At 45.5% G+C, this 19,472-nt stretch overlaps 1 protein-coding gene across 1 annotated transcript; it reads left to right on the forward strand.

Moving 5' to 3' along the window:
- Positions 1-13,230: 13,230 nt before the first annotated feature.
- Positions 13,231-15,512, forward strand: LOC127303893 (glucan endo-1,3-beta-D-glucosidase-like). Its single transcript, XM_051334607.1, has 2 exons — positions 13,231-13,254; positions 13,821-15,512. Exons 1-2 carry the CDS (start codon positions 13,231-13,233, stop codon positions 15,147-15,149), a joined length of 1,353 nt encoding a protein of 450 aa, XP_051190567.1. The 3' UTR covers positions 15,150-15,512.
- Positions 15,513-19,472: the final 3,960 nt, after the last annotated feature.

Here is a 19,472-nt window from a genome sequence, read left to right on the forward strand (position 1 = left end):
GTATATACTGTGAAATTCGAATTTTATTTTTTTACTTAGCACTGGCGAAATGCACATGTATCCCTGGCGTTTTGCAATCGCCAGCACTACGGCCTGATTCCCCTGGGGAAATGATAAGACGCAGGCGGTAATACTAACCCCGGCGAATTGACAACACTTACCCCCGGCGGATTGGTAAAACGCCGGCGGTAACGGCACTTACCCCCGGCGAATTGGGAGGCGCCGGCGATGAGGCGTTACCACCGGCGAGGCGATCGCCGGCGAATGCAGAAACGCCGGCGGTAGGCCATTTCAGGACGCCGGCGGTAGGCCATTTCCCAGTAGTGATTACTAGAAGATGTAACCGATGAAACAATTTCCATGTCAGGCAACAATCAATTTAGGGGCATAAATCCATTTTCCGAGATGAGCAACAACACAATCATCAATCAACCAACAAAAGAAGGCACCATGAGGCACCTTACTACGAGCCGTATCCATTCTTGCCGCTGGAGACGTTCTGGGTGGAGGAAGTCATCTTGTCTCACCTGACTTCATCTTCACCACTGCGATTAGCTAGGATGCCATCCAACCAACAAAGAAAACGGATCCGGACGTCCCTTATCCATCTCGCCACCGGCAAGAAATTCTAACCTACAACAAAACGCAGAGGACAAGTGATTCATTCATCGGACAACACAACTTCGGAAAGCGGACAACATCTCACCAACAAGATCATTTCACATGAACACAACAAATGAATTCAATCATCCGCTAGCAACTTCCATATCGTAATTTCAATATACCAGAAAAAGCTCTTGGAAAACAACACTAGCTAAGCTCCCAAAAAGAATTTATGCTCAGAACACTCATATAGCACAAACATGGTTTGTACTACATAAAAATTCCTGTTAGTAAAGATTCCAAAATGCTAAATGTATTCCAGAGAGGTCCCAGGTTAAGGAAAAAAATGCTGGCTCCCAGGTCCTGGACCTTATGAAGCTGGAGTGTTTCGTTTGCGTAACTCTATTATGAGGATATATCATATAACCGATTAGCAAAACAGGAGAGGTCATATGCCCTTTTCATCACCCCGCCCATTTCGCCCATAAACACAACTACTATAAGATACACCGCAGAATAATAAACTCAAGTGGTGTTGTACAAAGTACCATAACCAAATCTTAGGAATCATAACACCAACACTAAATCTTAACCGGCAGATCGCAGAGCATGCACAGATGGCAAGGGGGGAACCATAAACTCACCTAAAATGCCATAGAAGGCGATGAAGTGTATTGCACAAGGAACTCTACCATACAGAGACTTGAACTTCCATCTAGGACGTAGCATGATAATGACAGTAGCAGTCAGCTCATTCCCAGGCTGGCTGCCAAGTCTAAGTCAACAGAAGCATGGAGGAAAAAACATCAGAAGATTAAACTAATAAGGGAATATCACTAGAAGAACAAAATGATGCAGAATTAACAAGACAAAGTAGCTAAACACTTTATTTCACAGCGACAGTTTGTTGCCTGCATCTGCCATCCATCGAAACAATACAACCATTGGGAGACGTGGCACAACAGCAGTGGCCAAATTCTAATTACTGTCTATAGGCAACTCTTAGAGCAACTATAATATAAATAGATGAGATGTCAAGTTACAAAGATCCAGGTCCTCTTAGAGGAACTCTAGCCGACCCCAAAACTCAAGCTCACAACATAAAATAATTCCTTATTATATCTAACAATTTCCATATAACTTTGCCGACTCAAATATAGAGTATCGAACTAACACGTACCTTTATGCTGCTCAAAAGTAGATACAACTCCTCTACCAGGTAAGCTCTCAAAACTCAACAGCAACCACATGGAGATCTCTCCCAACATGGTGATTTAAAACTGCCCTGTGAATCATATAATCAATAGTTCAGCTTTCTGCTTAAATTATTTTAGAAAATTATAACATACATGAGAAGATGACGAACATAAATTAAACATTAAGAGATTCAACATCAATCTTAAGAAAGTGGGGAAGACGAGAGTTTACACCAAGTTTAAGGGCATGATAGAATTATTTTTGTCAGCACAGTGCTAAAGAGCAACATGAATAGTGCTACTTATTAAGTTGCAAAACATCAAAGGGAACTATTACTCAATGCTCAAATAAGTTACACCCTGGATTCACCAAAACTACTCTAAATCGTAATCAATGCAACTAGGCCATCAAACAAAGGGGCAACAATTCAGTCCATAGGACTTAAGCAACCTTAATGAGGCAACAAACTGAACTAAGAAAAAACAATATGGTTACGTGAACAGAATCCAATACCCTGAAATTGATAGATTCTGCCAATCGCTGACAAGCCCACTGCATTGTAAAAAACGGAGACTTTCTAGACACTAACCCTCCAAACAGTTAAAAATGTTCAGTGTGCGGAAACATGTAGGCCATCAGCTCGACGGCCGGGACATATTACCGCCACAATGGCATAATAGAGAACAAAGGGAGCCAGAGAACAGATGGATGAACCGAGGAGCTCACAAGAGATTCGCATCCGAGTCGGAATGTAACTGTCGTCGTCGAGGTAGTCAAAGTCGAGGCCAGCAACATTGTCCACCTACAAAAAAACAAACTTTAATCTTGTTTCACCAACCTAAGGTTTCAGCTAACTAATTAGATAAAACGACCAGGAAACTAGTACTATTAAACACTTAAATTTATTGAACTAATTAGGTGCACATAACAGCAGTTCACTAACAAAAAAAAATCCAATATTAATATACCATGATCCGAATCATAACATAGAAACTTTATCTCATTTATAATTCGGATAGTTTGCATCTGATATATTCTTCAACTTAAATTTGTTGCATCAACAGACACAGATCTTTCTAATTATATCAGAGGCCTAATGTGACAAACAAAGCAAAGTGCAAAACTAAACAGCACCAACAGCACGCCAAAGGGGAAAAAAAATGACCTTCCATGCCGGAGCTCATCATGCCTTGGCGACCATGATAGCGGTGCCGCCCTCTTCCTTCTTCATCTCCCCTCCCCCTTTCCTGTTGGCGGTCGTGCTGCACCGAGGCAGTGTCGCTCCCGCTCCTGCTGCTATGCCAAGAAACAATTTTTCAGTCAAACTGAATTAGGGGAAGAAGATGATGATTTGCTTTAGTATTTGGTTTACCTGGACGTCGATGTCCCGTAGCAAGGCGCGGAAACGGCAGCTCGGCTGGACCTTGGAGATGGGTGACGAACTGCAGCACGGCGGCCTCATCCTGACAGAGGGCGCCGCTGGACGGCCGCACCCGCACAGATGCGACGGGAAGGGCGCGTCCATGGGCTCGTCAACCGGTCACGAGGAGAAATCGACCAGGGGGAAAGGGCCAGGAGCGGCGCCATCGCGTCCTGGCCGGTGCCGCGTCCCACTCGCCGTCGTGCATCCCCTCATTAGGCCTAGCGCGCGACGCATTTAGCGAACTTGACGGAGAACCGGCGAGCAAGGCCGCCACGGGTCCTTGGCGCCGTGTGTGTCCTGGCCGCGGGTGGGGAAGCTGGAGGAGCGGCGGTGGGGGAATTCCGGCGGTGGGTGGGGAGGCTGGAGGAGGCAGAGAGAATGGGGATGGAGGAGGGAGTCGTGCGTTTGGTGAGCCGTGCGTTGTGTTTCTTCGCGATTTGCCTTATTTCGAAGAGATTCTGTTTTAATTCTCTTCCGCAAATTTTGGGATGTTTTTTTGATACAAATGTTTAAATTTACTCACCGCCGTCTAAATTTAATGTGCCGACGCTTGCGGTTGGTGGTTTCCTGTCATTTACCTGGTTGGAGAGGAGTCCATATCGATCTATCTTCACTTTTGACACGCTCTCCAGATTTGCCTTGTTTCGAGAAGGTTGTGTTTTAATTATTCTCCAGAAGGAGGCCTTCTCGATACCAGTGTGTCTAAATTTAATTATTGTGCAACAGACCTAGACACCTAGTACAAAATGAAAGGCCATGCTAGTATCTACTACTAATTATCATCTCATGTACGTACATGACTACATGCGTCCAACCATAGTACATGCACACCTACGTATCTTCTAGCTCTTCACAACGAGAACCCCTTTTGCTCTCCTTCATGCCAAGCCATCGATGACAACGGTCGATCTACGACGGGTTAATTTGCGGGCATGCAGTCTGTCGCCAATGCCATGCTCGTCGGTGAAGAGGGAGACGCGTGCAGATTCTAGGGTGGGTCATTTGTCGCCCTCGTCGGTGTAGTATAGCTCAACGGCGTCTGAGTCACGTCTCGTCATGCATGTCGGTGTTGGGCCATCGTCCATGCTACCTAGTCGTTTATCGAGCTCGCACGCTGAACACACGTCGACAGAAGTACATCGGACGAACATCACTCGCGTCATCCTGTACCGTCAGGCATCGCTTCCCCAACATTTAATGAAGGACACTATATGATGGTGTCAACATTTCGCTTGACACCTGGACAAGAGGTGAAACCTCACCGTTGGACGACGGCGCCAAGTTCCCTCGTGGCACCTCCGTGCTCAACAGCATCATCATGACTCTTGGTTTAGATCTACTTAACTTTAACATACAAAAATCGAGCTCATGTTCCCAAAATTATTTCATCAAACGGGCTATGAACATGTGTGTAGGAATGAGTGTCGAGAGAGAATTCCTAGGAGTATCGAGGTAGAGGACTAGGCCAGGGGCCTCGAGGCTACGTCTGTAGCTAGGGTGTGGCAGTGAAGACATGGTGGAGCGGCTTCTTCTCACGGAGGCAGCAACCTCGAGGATGGGCAAGACAACTGACATTGACTAATGTGGTCACTGGCTTCCCGCTTCAACGACACACCACAGAGTGGCACATTGACACGAAATCTCCGTTGAGGCCATCTGGTCGGCGAACCCTAACAATTCCTTGTCTTCTTCATCCCGCGCGACATATTTTGGGTGCTTAGCTTCCCCCTTCATGTGTCTTGATATGTTTACTTAGTTTAGACTCCCGATGCTTTGCCACTCGATCCCTAGGTCATTCGAAAAGATATGTGTTGGAAAAGGCCTCATGTGGCGTCTCTACATCTCTCCAATGATGGTTAGTGCAAGTGTCTAACAAAACATTTTATGTAGATAAAGCCATTGTATAACCATCCACCCCTTTGATAACGAAGAACATGTGTGGTATGAGTTTTCACGAAAAAAAGAGCATGTGCGGTATGCCCCATGCTGTCGATGGCCTCATTGTAGTGGACGCGGTGCAACCATAAATGTGATGCCAAAATATGCGAGGCAGATGTATGCAAAAGTAAACTCAATTGTCAACTTTAAAGGCGAGGTTTTATCGAGCTCGCTCGGCGAACGACGGAAGTCCATCAGACGGACATCACTCGTGTCATCATGCACCGAGAGGCATCGCTTCCCCGACATTTAATGAAGGACACTCTATTATGGTGTCAACATTTCGCTTGACACCTGGACGAGAAGTGCAACCTCGCCGTTGGACAGGGGCGTACGCAGAAGGGTGGGCGGTAGGCCGTGGCCGACCCTGAATTTTTAGAAAATGTTTTATATTTAGTCATTTGAGCAAATTTTTATCACACATGAGCAGTAAAAATAGAAATTAGAGGTGTGTGCCCACCCTGAGGTATTTTTGTGCGTCCGCCACTATCGTTGGACGACGGCGCCAAGTTCCCTCGTGGAAACTCGACGCCGTGTATAGAGACACCCCCTTGCCGCACCTCCACGCTCAAAGGCATCATCATGACTCTTGGTTTAGATCTACTTAACTTCAACATACAGGAATCGAGCTCATGTTCCCAAATTATTCCATCAAACGGGCTATGAACATGTATTTGAGGGAGTCGGTTAGTCGTGCGTTGTGTTCTCTTTTCTCTTCGCTGATTTGGGAGGTTCTATTTTAATTTTCTCCCACAAATTTTGGGAGTGCAAGTGTCTAAAGTTACTCACTGCCGCCCAAATTTATTGTGCAGACGCGTGGTGCGGTTGGTGGTTCCTAACATTTGACTGGTTGGAGCGGAGTCATACGGATCATATCTTCACTTTTGACACACTCTTCGTGATTTGCCTTGTTTCGAGAAGTTTGTCTTTTAATTATTGTCCATAAATTCTGGGAGACCTTTTCGATACTAGTTGTGTTTACTTTTACTAACCTAGCTACTAGTAGTACAGATCGGAAAGCCATGCTAATAGTTACCTAACAGTTCCATGTATACGTACATTACTACTACGTGAGCCCATCCTTAGTACATGCACACCAACGTATCTCCTCGCAGTCCTCCTAGCTCTTCGCAATGAGAACCCCTTCTGCTCTCCTTCATGCCAAGCCATCGAAGACAACGGCAGATCTACGACGGGTTAATTTGCGGGGACGTGCAGTCCGTCGCCAATGCCATGCTCGCCGGTGAAGAAGGAGACACGCGCAGACTCTCGGGTGGGTAATATGTCACCCTCGTTGGTGTAGTATAGCTCAACGGCGTCTGACTTGTGTCTCGTCATGCATGTTGGTGTTTGGCCATCCTCCATGTTACCTCATCGTTTATCGAGCAAGCTCGCTGAACACACGTCGACGGAAGTCCATCGGACGGCCATCACTCGCGTCATCCCGTACCGATAGGTGCCCCTCCCCCTCCCCCCCCCCCCCTCACTTAACGAAGGACACTATATGATGGTGTCAGCGTTTGGGTTGTCACCTCGGCGAGAAGATCAACCTCACAGTTGGACGACAACGCCAAACTTCCCTTGTGGAAACTCGACATCGTGAATAGCGACCCCCCCTTGTCGCACCTCCGCGCTCAACGATATCATCATGACTTTAAGTTTAGATCTACTTAACTTTAACATACATAAATCGAGTGCATGTCCCCAATCAAATGAGCTATGGACATGCGTGTAGGAACGTGTCGAGAGAGAATTCCTAGGAGTATCGAGGTAGAGGAGTAGGCCAGGGGGTGCCCGAGGCCTCGATTGCGGCTAGGGTGTGTCGGTGAAGGCCTAGTGGAGCAGCTTCTTCTTGCGGATGCAAGAACCTCGAGGATGGACGATGTGAGTGACATTGACTACGGTGATCACTAGCTTCCCGCTTCAACAGCGCCTCGCGGAGTGGCACGTCGGAACGAAATCTCCGCTAAGGCCATCTGGCCGGCGAACCTTAGCGAGTCCTTGTATTCGTCATCCCGCACGACGTATTTTGGCTTTATCTACATAAAATGTTTTATGTTAGACACTTGCATTGACCATCTTCGGAGAGATGTAGAGACGCCCCGTGAGGCCTTTGCCAACACATATCTCCTCGAATGGCCATTTTATAACCATCCACACCTGCTTTCCTAACGAAGAGTAAGTGTGGTATGAGTTTTTGCAAAAACAACTGTATGGTCACATTACAACACAACAAATTAGGCCATGTCGAAGCAGCCTTTCTTATATGGAGGCAAATATGGATGGAAATTAGACATACATAATGGGAGCGTCACAAAAACTGATATGCATGGAGCTCGATATGGCCGAAATTTATTATCGTGCCTTGGCCTACTAAGCTGAGCGATAAGACCTACCAACGTCAATGAAGCTGAGCTTAAGAGCGTGCCATGTTAGCTAGCTAGCCTAAATAACCTAGTAATATAGTTTGATTTCTCCTGAGATTTGGACAAAATTATCGGCTAGTTCTCAACGTAAAGCCAGTGAATTACTTTAGAACAAATTTAATAGTTGTGGAGCCAACTGCAACTGTGGATATTTGTAGGACAAACTACACATAGCTTGTTTGCATGAAAAATTAAAAAATGGCATATACAAATGCATGCAAATGGAGTCTAATATGTGACATCTAACTCGGTACCGAGTGAGTATAATAGTTAGCTATATCGATGTACTATTTATTAATATGTGGTTCATTTTGCATCTTCACAAATTGACTAGAAGTAAGTGATGCAACTCACTCTTACATGAGAATCCACTCTTCACATATGCAAAAATGCCACGTAAGTAGACTATAATTATGTACTTTCTCTTATAGCTTACTACATGGGTTGATCCATCCACTCATCCGAGCTTGCATGCGTCTACATCGATCCACTCCACACGTAGAAATCAACTAGCTATATTGTACCCTTGGACCTTATCCTCTCCCGCTACAATAACTAGAGAGGCGATTTGTGAATCGTCGGCCGATCCACCTGACCGTCGAAGCTCCGTCGGGTCCCTTGCTCTCCGTCGACCGCTCTGGCAGCGGGAGGGTGGGGGAGCCATGGATTTCGTCTGTACATAGCGTAGGGTTGTGCAGGTACCAGCCAGTAGCATTGAGGAGGTGGCGGCGCGGCCGGAGTGGCGTTTTGGGGCGGTGGTCGACCTCTTCGGTGGTGATGCTACGGTGGAGTCTCGCCGCAGATCGTCCGCCTTTCTCTCGCCTGCAGGTCCTTGGAGTTGCTGTGCGAGTTGTCCCTCGCCGGAGGCCGAGTAGCGGTGGATCCGAACAAGTTGATGTGCTCGAAGGAGTTGATGATGTTTGCCATGGCGTTCGAGTTGACGGAGCAAGGTGGAGGCTCTTCAGAGTTCGAGGCTCGATGACTTCCCGTCCGCAGAGGGACACCTCCGATCCAAGGCTAAAGGGAGGTGCAGTGGCGGTGCGTCGTCGACACGGCTTGCTTGTCGTTGACGAAGACGGGTTCCAGAAGGACCTACTTGTATTTTTGCTCTTTGTGCTAGATCTCTGTAAGAACTGTGCCTTAATATTATCAGCTTTTTCTCTCAAAAAAAAGCTAGCTATGGTAGCAACACAAAGCAATTGCCTTTTCTTCTTAAGCCCCCATGACTGGGCCTAGCCCGTCATAACCTAGCACATAAGTAGATCCATACATGTATACATTTTACTTCTCTCTTTTCCCTCATCTATTTCCAATAATTATGAAAAATACATAACAAAAAAGTTGCAGTAAAATTCCAATAGAAATTTTCAAAGCAATACTATAAGGTTGAAAAAAAGGCTAGGCACATGTGAAGCGATTGGCTGGCATTCGCATAGTGCCTAGGTGGCGTTTAAACGCCCTAGGCAGGTGTATAGTTCTTACCACCTAGTGTGTATATGGGTTCTTATATGTGAATGCACATTAATTTAGACATGTAAACAAGTAAATCAATAATAGATACCATTAGAATATTGCTCATTTAGATGATTAGTGAAGTATGACATGCTTTTATCAGGGAATTCAATTTCTTGGTCTCCCTACCTAGACTTCCGCTTATGCACTAGGCGAGGCGTTTGTCCATCACCTAGTGCCTAAGCGTGTTTAAGCGTCGCCTTTTCCAACAATGACATGCATGGGAATTAACAAAATTAAGTCAACATGACTCTTGTTGCGATGGAAAACAAACGTTGCTCCCGTTGTTGGCTTGATGACACCTCGCCACCCAAAAGGCATGGGTCAGGCGTCTCGGCAGCTCCGCAACCAAGATGGTGGCTGCCCGAGAAAAGCATCGCCCACAAACTACTCCATGTTGCAAGGCTATTGAGCACATATCCTCTACCCCGTCGAATTGCCCAAAACGAGCCGACCACTGAGTTGATTTTACGGATGTGGTCGCAGAGTTAGGACACCACCTTCTTGCCGTGTGTTGGTGACATGATCCAGAGTTTCTCCGTTGATTTCAAGTGAGTAGGTTATATGCACTTTGTGGCAAAAAAATGCATTGAGTGTAGGCATGTGTAACTACATTCAAGCACTGTCACTTTGTTTGGTTTGTCTATACACATGAGCATTTACCTACATCAGGCAATGCGAAACATTAAATTTAGATGCATAGGTTCAATGGGAATGAGCGGGAACAATTAATGGAACCACCTGCACACACAGAAGAAAATGAAAATAGAATCACAGGCCGTGGAATAGGGGAATATGGGCCAAATTTGGGCAACATTGTGCCCGCAGGTCCGATGGATCCTTGCCAGAACAAAACAACCCTAACCCCCATCTCTCTCTACCGAACAATATTGACCGGCGCCGCCGCTCCACGCCTCGCCAGCCACTTCCCCTCCGCCGATGTCCCCAGCCCCGGCCCTCCTCCTCCTCCCCTACGCCCCCCAGCTCCACCCGTCCTCACCTCCCTCGTCAGATCGACGCCACCGCCTGAGAATCGCCGGTGAGGGAGCCGGGGCCCCCACGAACAATCTTGGCGCGGCGGGCTTGCTCGCCGGCGCGTGCGTGCATCCTCAGCACGACGCGCGGCGCTCCGTCGAGCTTGCCCGATCGCGTCGCTCACGTAGCAGAGGGCGGCTGCTGCACTCCGCCGATGGGCCGCTGGCCACCAGGACGAGACGGTGGTGACGCGCGTCTTCTTCTTCTCGGGGTCGCCCTACATCAGGTACATGGCGCCTGTCGCGCCCTCCTCCGTGGCAGCGGGCCGGAGCAGCGCCCCGGCTCCTTCCTCGCGGGCTCCTCCGATGACCGGTGAGACATCTCATTCTCCCCGTACCCTTAGACCGAAACATGACTCTGCTCTAGTGTAAAAAAAATTCGATCTTGAGCATGAATTGGTTCACGATTGTTCTACTGTATGGATCTTTCGTGTGTTCTTCTAGATTCAGTGCATGAATTTGTTCTATATTAAATGCACGAGTTGGTTTAGATTGCTTGGACACTAGTTCAAATAGCCTCCTAATTGATTTATTTTGTGGCTGGCGTATATTCATCTGACAAGGAATTTGCCATGTCTCGTTGTCTTGTTTTTTGTTCATGGACTCTCTTATCTAAAGATTGAGATATCTCTGACTCGCGTTATTCTATCATACTTGAACTGTTGCGTGCAGTATCATCGTCTTATTATTTTCTTGCACGCAAACCATGTAGCGTGATTCCAATTATGCTTCTATGTTAAAAGTTGGGAGCAATAGGTTCTCTATTTGTCAAATATTGGAGGGTTTTTCATGTTCAGAAGCCAGCTATGCTTCTATATGAAATGTTGACAAGCTTATGGTCTCGATTGTTAGATCTCTGTTCTTAATTCTTAAGTATCTCGCTTTATGCAGGCACGTCAAGTACGTCTCATGGTTATTGGACTTAATTTCGACATGTCCGCGTCTCCTAGCTGCTAATGCCTACATCCTGCTGCCCATTCCTTCTTCGACTGGGATCTCTGCTACAGCAACGTTTCCACCATCAGCATGCCACAGAAGGTCTATGTTTCTGTCCCAAGTACTCCATTGTTTTTCCTGGGCTGCACTGTGTATGTATATATGCTTGCGTAGAAATGTGGTTTGATTTTGGTCACTACCTTGCTGGTGACGTAGCTCATTCTCCTTAGTTGACTTCATCAATGTCAACGTGAAACTGGTTATTTATTTGATGTGGGCAAAGGCTGGACATTGAGTTCTTGAGAGTTTTGATATAGCTATAAAGTTTTGCTTATGCTACCTTGCTGTTGGATTAAAATTTCGTATCTGAATGGTTGTACATGCATTGATCTGGGTAGGATTGTTTCTGTATGTTGCTGTTTGTTAGAATCGATTTGGGTACCTCTCCCATCGATCTATGTACTGTTTGCTGATGGACTAGCCTAGTCCGTTTGCTAAATTGGATATGTCGCAAATCTGATGCATATTTTCGTCTGGAAGCATGAGATTGTTGATGTAGTTGATCTCTGTTTCCTGAATGATTTGACCATTTGCTTGATCAATTAAGCATCAAAGCTTGACCATCACATTTAAAAGCATTTTACTTTGGATAGTCGCTGATTTGTTAGTTGAAGAAACTTTGTTGTTATTTTTATCTGGTAGCACTCTCTTGCAATTGCTTGGAATGATGTTTTTTGATTAGGCTGTAGCCTATCTTCTAAAAAATAGTTTTTTTTTTGCTTTGCTGACCATTATGTTTGTTCTTATTCGAGGATAACAAGGAGCACCGAATGACAGTGTTGGCCTTCTTCTTCGACTCCATGTGCTTGGTTGAGTTTCCTCTCCTCTCTTGAATGCTTGGTCATCAAGTTGATGCTCTGTGGTACTTTGCTGGTACCTGAATGTGCAGTTTGTGCAATTGATCTGGTGCTATAGTTTATTATTCTGCTTAGCCAGTTATGGTCTCTGTGACGTGAATGTCCGAAAAAAGTAATGGTCATGTCAAATTTTCGAACATGTTTGCTAATTAACCTATATTAACTGATTAGTTAGCTTATCTTGTACTTTAGTTTCTTGAAATAACCCGCTGATCTCCCGTGTAAAAAATACCTGGAAATGAAGGAAATAAGAAGCGTTTGACAAGTGTGTTTGTCTGTTGCTGATGCTTTCTTTCTTTGGTCTATAATATTCTGCACAGTAATATTGTGCAAGGGCATTGAGGAGGAGCAGACAGATGATAGCAAGGGTAAGCTAGCTGGAAGCTGCAAGCTGTTATTCCTCGTCAAAACTACATGCATGGTGTTTTGTGGTTGAGAGCAACACACGCAATTTTTGTTGTTTGCGTCGTAGGAAGGGTGAATTCTGTTTGTGGCCTTGGTGTTGATGCACGTCGAAATACGGAACCATTGCCTAGTGCTGCCAGCTGGAATTGTTTATAGCTTTACTATTATGAATTCGTTGTTGTTTTAGCTCACTCTGGAGTTAACTGTGCCTCTTGTGTGTGTCATTAGCAGGTAAAGAGAGAAGACTTGATAAATGCTTGCTCGATCTCTCACGGTGATGTGCTTGGAACTGGAGGCTATGCTGCGTTGACATGCCAGTAACTGGAGGCTCACTGTGTGGCTCGTCACAGTCAGGCGTCGGGAGCCTTTAATTTGGCGGCTGGGCTGATGTCAATGCCGTGCAATATTCGAGAGGCTTTTGGTTTTGTTGTAATCTTGAATTGATGATATATCTGTAGGATTTTTCCAGGCCAGCAGGCTATGTTTTGATTTATTGTTGTAGGTCTGTGTTTAGGTATCTAAGAGTTTTTGTTTTGGCTGTGTCTGGAAAAAGAGGGACGGTGATTTCCGAAGTACTTTTTTTGTTTTGGCACAGCTGGAGCTAATTAGCATAATTAATGATTGATGAATGAATTCGTTTGTAGTGTTAGTTTGGTGCGTCAACTAGTGCGTGTAGGATCATCCCCCAAGCTAGGAGGAACTCATGTGAACGTGCACACCTCCTACGTGTACAATCGAAAGCAGAGTTTAATTTATATTGATCTTGGAGACCAAAAGGAAAAGAAGAGGCTTGAGGAAAAACAACTTACTCGTGAGTTGAATTTTTGTACGTCGCTAAGATGGAGTGGGGCCCGGAGCGAAGTGTACGTAACGAAATGTTTGTCGTAGATTTGTGTAAATTTAGAAGATGTCATCAATTTACGTTGGCCTGATTATGTGTTAGGCAGCATTTTGTTCCCAACGGGGAAATCCTTAAATTTCATTGCCTTGTCTTGTCTTGGAAACAAAATGAAGCAGACTGGGGAACTAGGCAAGGCAGCTTAGCGTGCCCGCTCAATTAATGGTCAAGAGGTCGAGCCAATTAATTAAATAAAAAATGGCAAAACGGGATAGCATTTCAAGTGGCTTATTAACGTGCTTGTGTAAGGTGAAAAAGAAGGAAGGACCATTTGAAGCGCAGATGGAAGCATCAAACTGTGTTTTTTGATTTGGTGGTGAAAAAACGAAGGGAGCATATGCATTTCGTCAAAATGGAGGAACGAAGAGAGCATATGATTTGGTTTCGTTCATGCGCGCGCGAGAGAGAAAGATTAATCAATAATAAATATCCATGCGCTTCTTCGATTCCAGGTCCAGCGAGGGAAAAAATAAAGGACAAGGAAAACGAAGCGGTGCATTGAAACACTAATCACGCACGCACATACTGTAGTACGCGGATAATCAGTCAGTCATTGATTGGCCTCCGACGGAGATATCCACGCGCGCGTGCGCGGCGACACAAAATCGGAACCGTCACGGCGCGCAGGTGTACAAAATCGGAACCGTCAAGTACCGCAGCATCGACGGCGACCTGGTCGGCGTCGTCGGCGACGCGTGGGCTCTCAAGACCGCCCCGCTCTCCACGACATGGCACTCCACCCGCGGCGTCAACGACGACGGGGTCGGCGAGGTCGTGGCCGCGCTGCGCAAGGACGTCGACAGCCTCGCCACCAGCCCCATCACCACCACCTCTTCCTACTTCTACGGCAAGGCGATCGCCAGGGCGGCGAGGCTGGCGCTGATCGCCGAGGAGGTCGGGTGCCCCGACGCCATCCCGGCGGTGCACAAGTTCTTGAAGGCCAACATCACGCCGTGGCTGGACGGCAGCTTCCAGGGGAACGGCTTCCTGTACGACTCCAAATGGGGCGGCCTCGTCACCAAGCAGGGGCTGCAGGACTCCGGCGCCGACTTCGGCTTCGGCATCTACAACGACCACCACTACCATCTCGGCTACTTCCTCTACGCCATCGCCGTGCTCGCCAAGATCGACCCGTCCTGGGGGAGGAAGTACATGTCCCAGGCCTACTCCATGGTCGCCGACTTCATGACGCTGTCGCGCAAGTGCGGCGCCAGCTACACCCGGCTGCGGACATTCGACCTCTGGAAGCTGCATTCCTGGGCCGGAGGCCTCACGGAGTTCGGCGACGGGCGCAACCAGGAGAGCACCAGCGAGGCCGTGAACGGCTACTACTCCGCCGCGCTCCTGGGACTGAGCTACGGGGACGCGCATCTTGTGTCTGTTGGCGCCACGCTCACCGCGTTCGAGATGCTGGCGGCGCAGACGTGGTGGCACGTCCGGGAGGGCGAAGGGATCTACGAGGACGACTTCAGCGGCAACAACCGCGTCGTCGGCGTGCTCTGGGCCAACAAGAGGGACAGCGGGCTCTGGTTCGCGCCGCCCGAGTGGAAGGAGTGCAGGCTGGGCATCCAGCTCCTGCCTCTCCTGCCCATCAGTGAGGCCCTCTTCCCGGACACCGGGTTCGTCAAGGACCTGGTGACCTGGACCACGCCGGCGTTGGCCAGGGACGGCGTCGGAGAAGGGTGGAAGGGGTTTGTGTACGCCTTGGAGGGCATCTACGACAAGGAGTCAGCATTGGCCAAGACCCGGGCCCTGTCATCCCATGATGACGGTAACACGCTGACGAACCTTCTGTGGTGGCTCCATAGCCGCGGCGACAGCTCCGGCAGGTGCTGCTGGTATCGCCAATACGGCCACTGACGAGGCTGGGTATTATGAGTTAGCTGGTGACTGTTCGTGGATTGCTCTTCAGGCAAGACGCCGTTGCAGCTGGAAATGCCTGGGTTTCAGATTGGGAGAGTTGTTGGTTCACTGAAACAAGATACAGACTGGTTGCTCACTGTAAGTTAAACATCGGTACATCACGAATTCAAGATGTTATAGTGCTCTTCTTATTTGAATAAATTTAGTTGCTGCCACATTTGTTCATACGTGAGAGTTGCTGGTTCACTGTAAGAAGATACAGAGTGGTTGTTCATTGTGCTTTAAACATGAGTTTTACACAAATTCACGATGTTATAGTACTCTTCTGATTTGAATAAATATAGTTGCTGTCACATTTTTATATCAATTTATACCGAGGTTACATTGTGTTCAAAAGTTTCAGTTTGCTGTTGTGTATAATCTACGTTTACTTGTTGTCTGTTGATACTCAGTTTTGCCATGTGCACTAATATTTCTATTGCACTTTATCTTTCTGGTGCTGCTGGTATTGCCAGTACGGCCACTGATGGCGCTGAGTACTATGAGTTAGCTGCTGGCTGTTCATGGATTGCTCTTCAGGCAAGGGGCCGTTGCAGCTGGAAATGCCTGGCTTTTAGAGCGGGAGTTGCTGGTTCACTGGAAGAATATACAGAGTGGTTGTTCATCGTGGGTTTAACATCAGCACATCATGAATTTCACGTTGTTATACTTCTCTTATTATTTGAATAAATTTAGTTGCGGCCACATTTGCTCATACCTGAGAGTTGATGATTCACTAAAAAGATACAGAGTGGTTGTTCATTGTGCTTTAAACATGAGTTTAACACGAATTTAAGATGTTATAGTGCTCTTCTTATCTGAGCAGATGTTCATATCAATTTACAGATTTGCCGGTTGATTGAGAATTTTTTTATGTCTCAGTCACCCAAGAAAAAAGTGCAACCATAGTGTAAAAAAAGTGCAATTTGTTTCCAGTTGCACTTTTCTTGCAGTGCAAGTGTAACGATTTGCACTTTTTTTATAACTACGGCTGCACTTGTTCTCAGGCGACTGCGACTAGACAAACCCATCAATTTATAAGGAGGTCACATTGCATTCGAGTTTCAGTTTGCTGCTGACCTGTTGTCCTGTTATATGCTTGTGTACAATCTATGTTTACCTGTTGTCTGTTGGATACCCAGCATTGCCGCGGGCATGTTAAAGTGAAAGTCTTGTAAGTGAATCCACAACAGCTGAGGCAATGTCGATAACTCCGGCAGGTGCTGCTGGTATCGCCAGTACGGCCACTAACAGCGCTGAGTGTGTGTTGCGGCTAGCCTGTCATGGATTGCTCTTCACGCAATGCGCGCTTGCAGCTGGAAATGCATGGGTTTCAGAGTGAGAGAGTTGCTCGTTCACTGATAGATGATACGGAGTGGTTTCTCACTGTGGGTTGAAACGTCAGTACATCCAGATTTCACTATGTTATAGTTCTCTTCTGATTTGAATAAATATAGTTGTTGTCACATCTATTAATATCAATTTATACCGAGGTTACATTGTGTGCAAAAGTTTCAGTTTGCTAATGTGTATAATCTATGTTTATTTGTTGTCTGTTGATACTCAGTTTTTTTATGAAAAGGGACCTGCCCCTGCTTCATTAACGAAACATAGAGTTTTGCTACAACATCAGAACAGAATAAAAGGAAAATCAGTCTCTAATCAGACTGTCTGCAAAGCTCAACTTCATATTACAGTCCACTCAAATGGAGGAACCTGTGTATAACTTGAAGGATCGGCTCTCAGCCAAGCGTATGCCTGTGTTTGCTGATGCACTCCTGCCGCCTAAGTGAGCAGCTACATAATAATGTTTTTGTGTTTTTATTTTGTAGCAAAATGTTTTTCTATTGTTGCTTCTTGGTTCCTGCTATGCAGCTTTTCCCATAGAATGTGCTTTCTTATATGTTTATTTGTTTACTGAGTAGAGCTTTAAAACGGAGAAACCTGTGTATAACTTGAAGGATCGGCTCCTCAGCCAAGCGTATGCGTGCGTTTGCTGATGCACTCCTGCGGCCTAAGCGAGCAGTGATTGCATTTAAAATTATGTTGAACGTTTCTTCATTCTGAATGCCAAATCTGCTTCTTGAAATTATTGTGACGTAAACAAGCCATGAGCTGCAGGAGTTCACTTACCATGGCAAAAGGATTGTGTTCACTGCTGATATAGTCAAGAAGGTGTTCGATATATCATCAGGTAACAAGCATGTGGACTTGATCAAAAAAGGTGATGCTTGCGAGCTCCGTGATGTCTAAAAGCAGGGTAACCCAAGGCGGCCTATAAGAAAGGTTGAGAAGGTGTTGCTTGCTTGCAATGATTTTTTTTTGTGGATAAGTGGGCCTTTGCCTTTCCTTGCTGTATGTTCATGTTCACGTCCCTCATATTTGTTTCAGTATGTCTAAGTGTATTTAGCTTTTGTTTGTGTTTCAATGTGCTTACCGTTTGTTTTTTAGATCATTTACATGGATCATTTGGAGTTCCCACCTAATGATTATGTCATAGACTGCTCGCTTCGAAGAGCTTTGTCCTATAAAGAGCAAAGACTTCGACTTTGTAGTTGCTATTGTCATTGACAAGAAAAAATTGTGCAATACAACTATCTTCGTGAGGCGACCCGTAAGTTAATAACCACCCTTACACTTTGGTTCTTGCCTTTTTTGTTGTTGTGCCCTATGCTTAGCATGAGGTCTTACATGTTCAATCGCTTTTTCTATACCGTGTCTGCAGTTTCTCCTTTTGTCCAAGACATTATATGTACATGTACGCGAACCCGTTGAAGAGGAAGAAATCAACTGGTCTGCATCACTGAATGAATGGCTTGTGCCAGGATTTCCTAATAGCTAGGAATTGGAGGTAACCTCATTGTTTTACCTTGGTTTCCCTTCTTTTTATATTCTCGAGTGCCGCAATAGTGATTTAAAATGGTGTCAATAGCTTACACTTTAAGCTTCATCAGTTAGTACTAATTGCTCCTTCATTCTATTCTCGTGTTATTACCTTTTATGCAATTGCTGCTTTACTGTTGAACTTTTGCATCCTTACTGTTGTAGGTTTGTTGTATTACCTATTATTGTTTGCTCCTACTGTTTTGACCATGTGTTTTTTGATTTTGCATTTTAATTCAACAGCGATTTAAAATTGTGCCAGTAGCTTACATTTTAAGGTGCATTAGTTAGTACTCGGAGCTCCTTCATTTTATTCTTGCATTCTTATCTTTTCATGTAATTATTGCTTTACTGTTGCAGTTTACCGCCTTACTGTTGTAGGTTTGCTGCATTACCTATTATTGTTTACTCCTACTATTTTTAACCATGTATTTTCTTCTATTGTGCATATTAATTTTAACTAATGGTTGCTTTATTAGCACTTACATATTTCTATATTAGGCATGCTCAATTTTTTCAATAGTTTGTATTCAATGGTTCCATGCATATGTATATTTTAACTAATGATTGAGATTTTTTTTTGTCTCAGTCAGCAATTTGTTTCCAGTTACACTTTTCTCGCACTGCAAGTGTAATGATTTGCACTTTTTTTTTAAAAAAAAAAGCTGCGGTTGCACTTGTTCTCAGGTGACTGAGACAAGACAAACCCATCAATTTATACGGAGGTCACATTGCATTCTAGTTTCAGTTTGCTGCTGACTTGCTATATGCCTGTATACAATCTATGTTTACCTGTTGTCTGTTGGATACCCAGCATTGCCGCGGGCATGTTAAAGTGAAAGTCCTGTAAGTGAATCCACAACAGCCGAGGCAATGTCGATAACCCCAGCAGGTGCTGCTGGTATCGCCAGTATGACCACTAACAGCGCTGAGTGTGTGTTGCTGCTAGCCTGTCATGGATTGCTCTTCAGGCAATGCGCGCTTGCAGCTGGAAATGCATGGGTTTCAGAGTGAGAGAGTTGCTCATTCACTGATAGATGATAAAGAGTGGTTTCTCACTGTGGGTTAAACGTCAGTACATCCGGATTTCACGATGTTATAGTTCTCTTCTGATTTGAATAAATATAGTTGCTGTCACATCTTTTCATATCAATTTATACCGAGGTTACATTGTGTGCAAAAGTTTCAGTTTGCTACTGTGTATAATCTATGTTTACTTGTTGTCTGTTGATACTCAGTTTTTTGATGAAAAGGGACCTGCCCCTGCTTCATTAACGAAACATAGAGTTTTGCTACAACATCGAAACAGAATTAAAGGAAAATCAGTCTTTAATCAGACTGTCTGCAAAGCTCAACTTCATATTACAGTCCACTCAAATGGAGGAACCTGTGTATAAC

This window comes from Lolium perenne, chromosome 5 (assembly GCF_019359855.2).
Source record: "Lolium perenne isolate Kyuss_39 chromosome 5, Kyuss_2.0, whole genome shotgun sequence".
NCBI lineage: Eukaryota > Viridiplantae > Streptophyta > Magnoliopsida > Poales > Poaceae > Lolium > Lolium perenne.

Excerpts from the sequence above, each read along its gene's own strand:
- LOC127303893 (XM_051334607.1), top strand. The coding sequence starts at position 13,231 with ATGGAGTGGGGCCCGGAGCGAAGT. Across the intron at positions 13,255-13,820 it reads AGTGGGGCCCGGAGCGAAGT|TACGCGGATAATCAGTCAGT; the intron begins GTACGTAACGAA and ends CACATACTGTAG.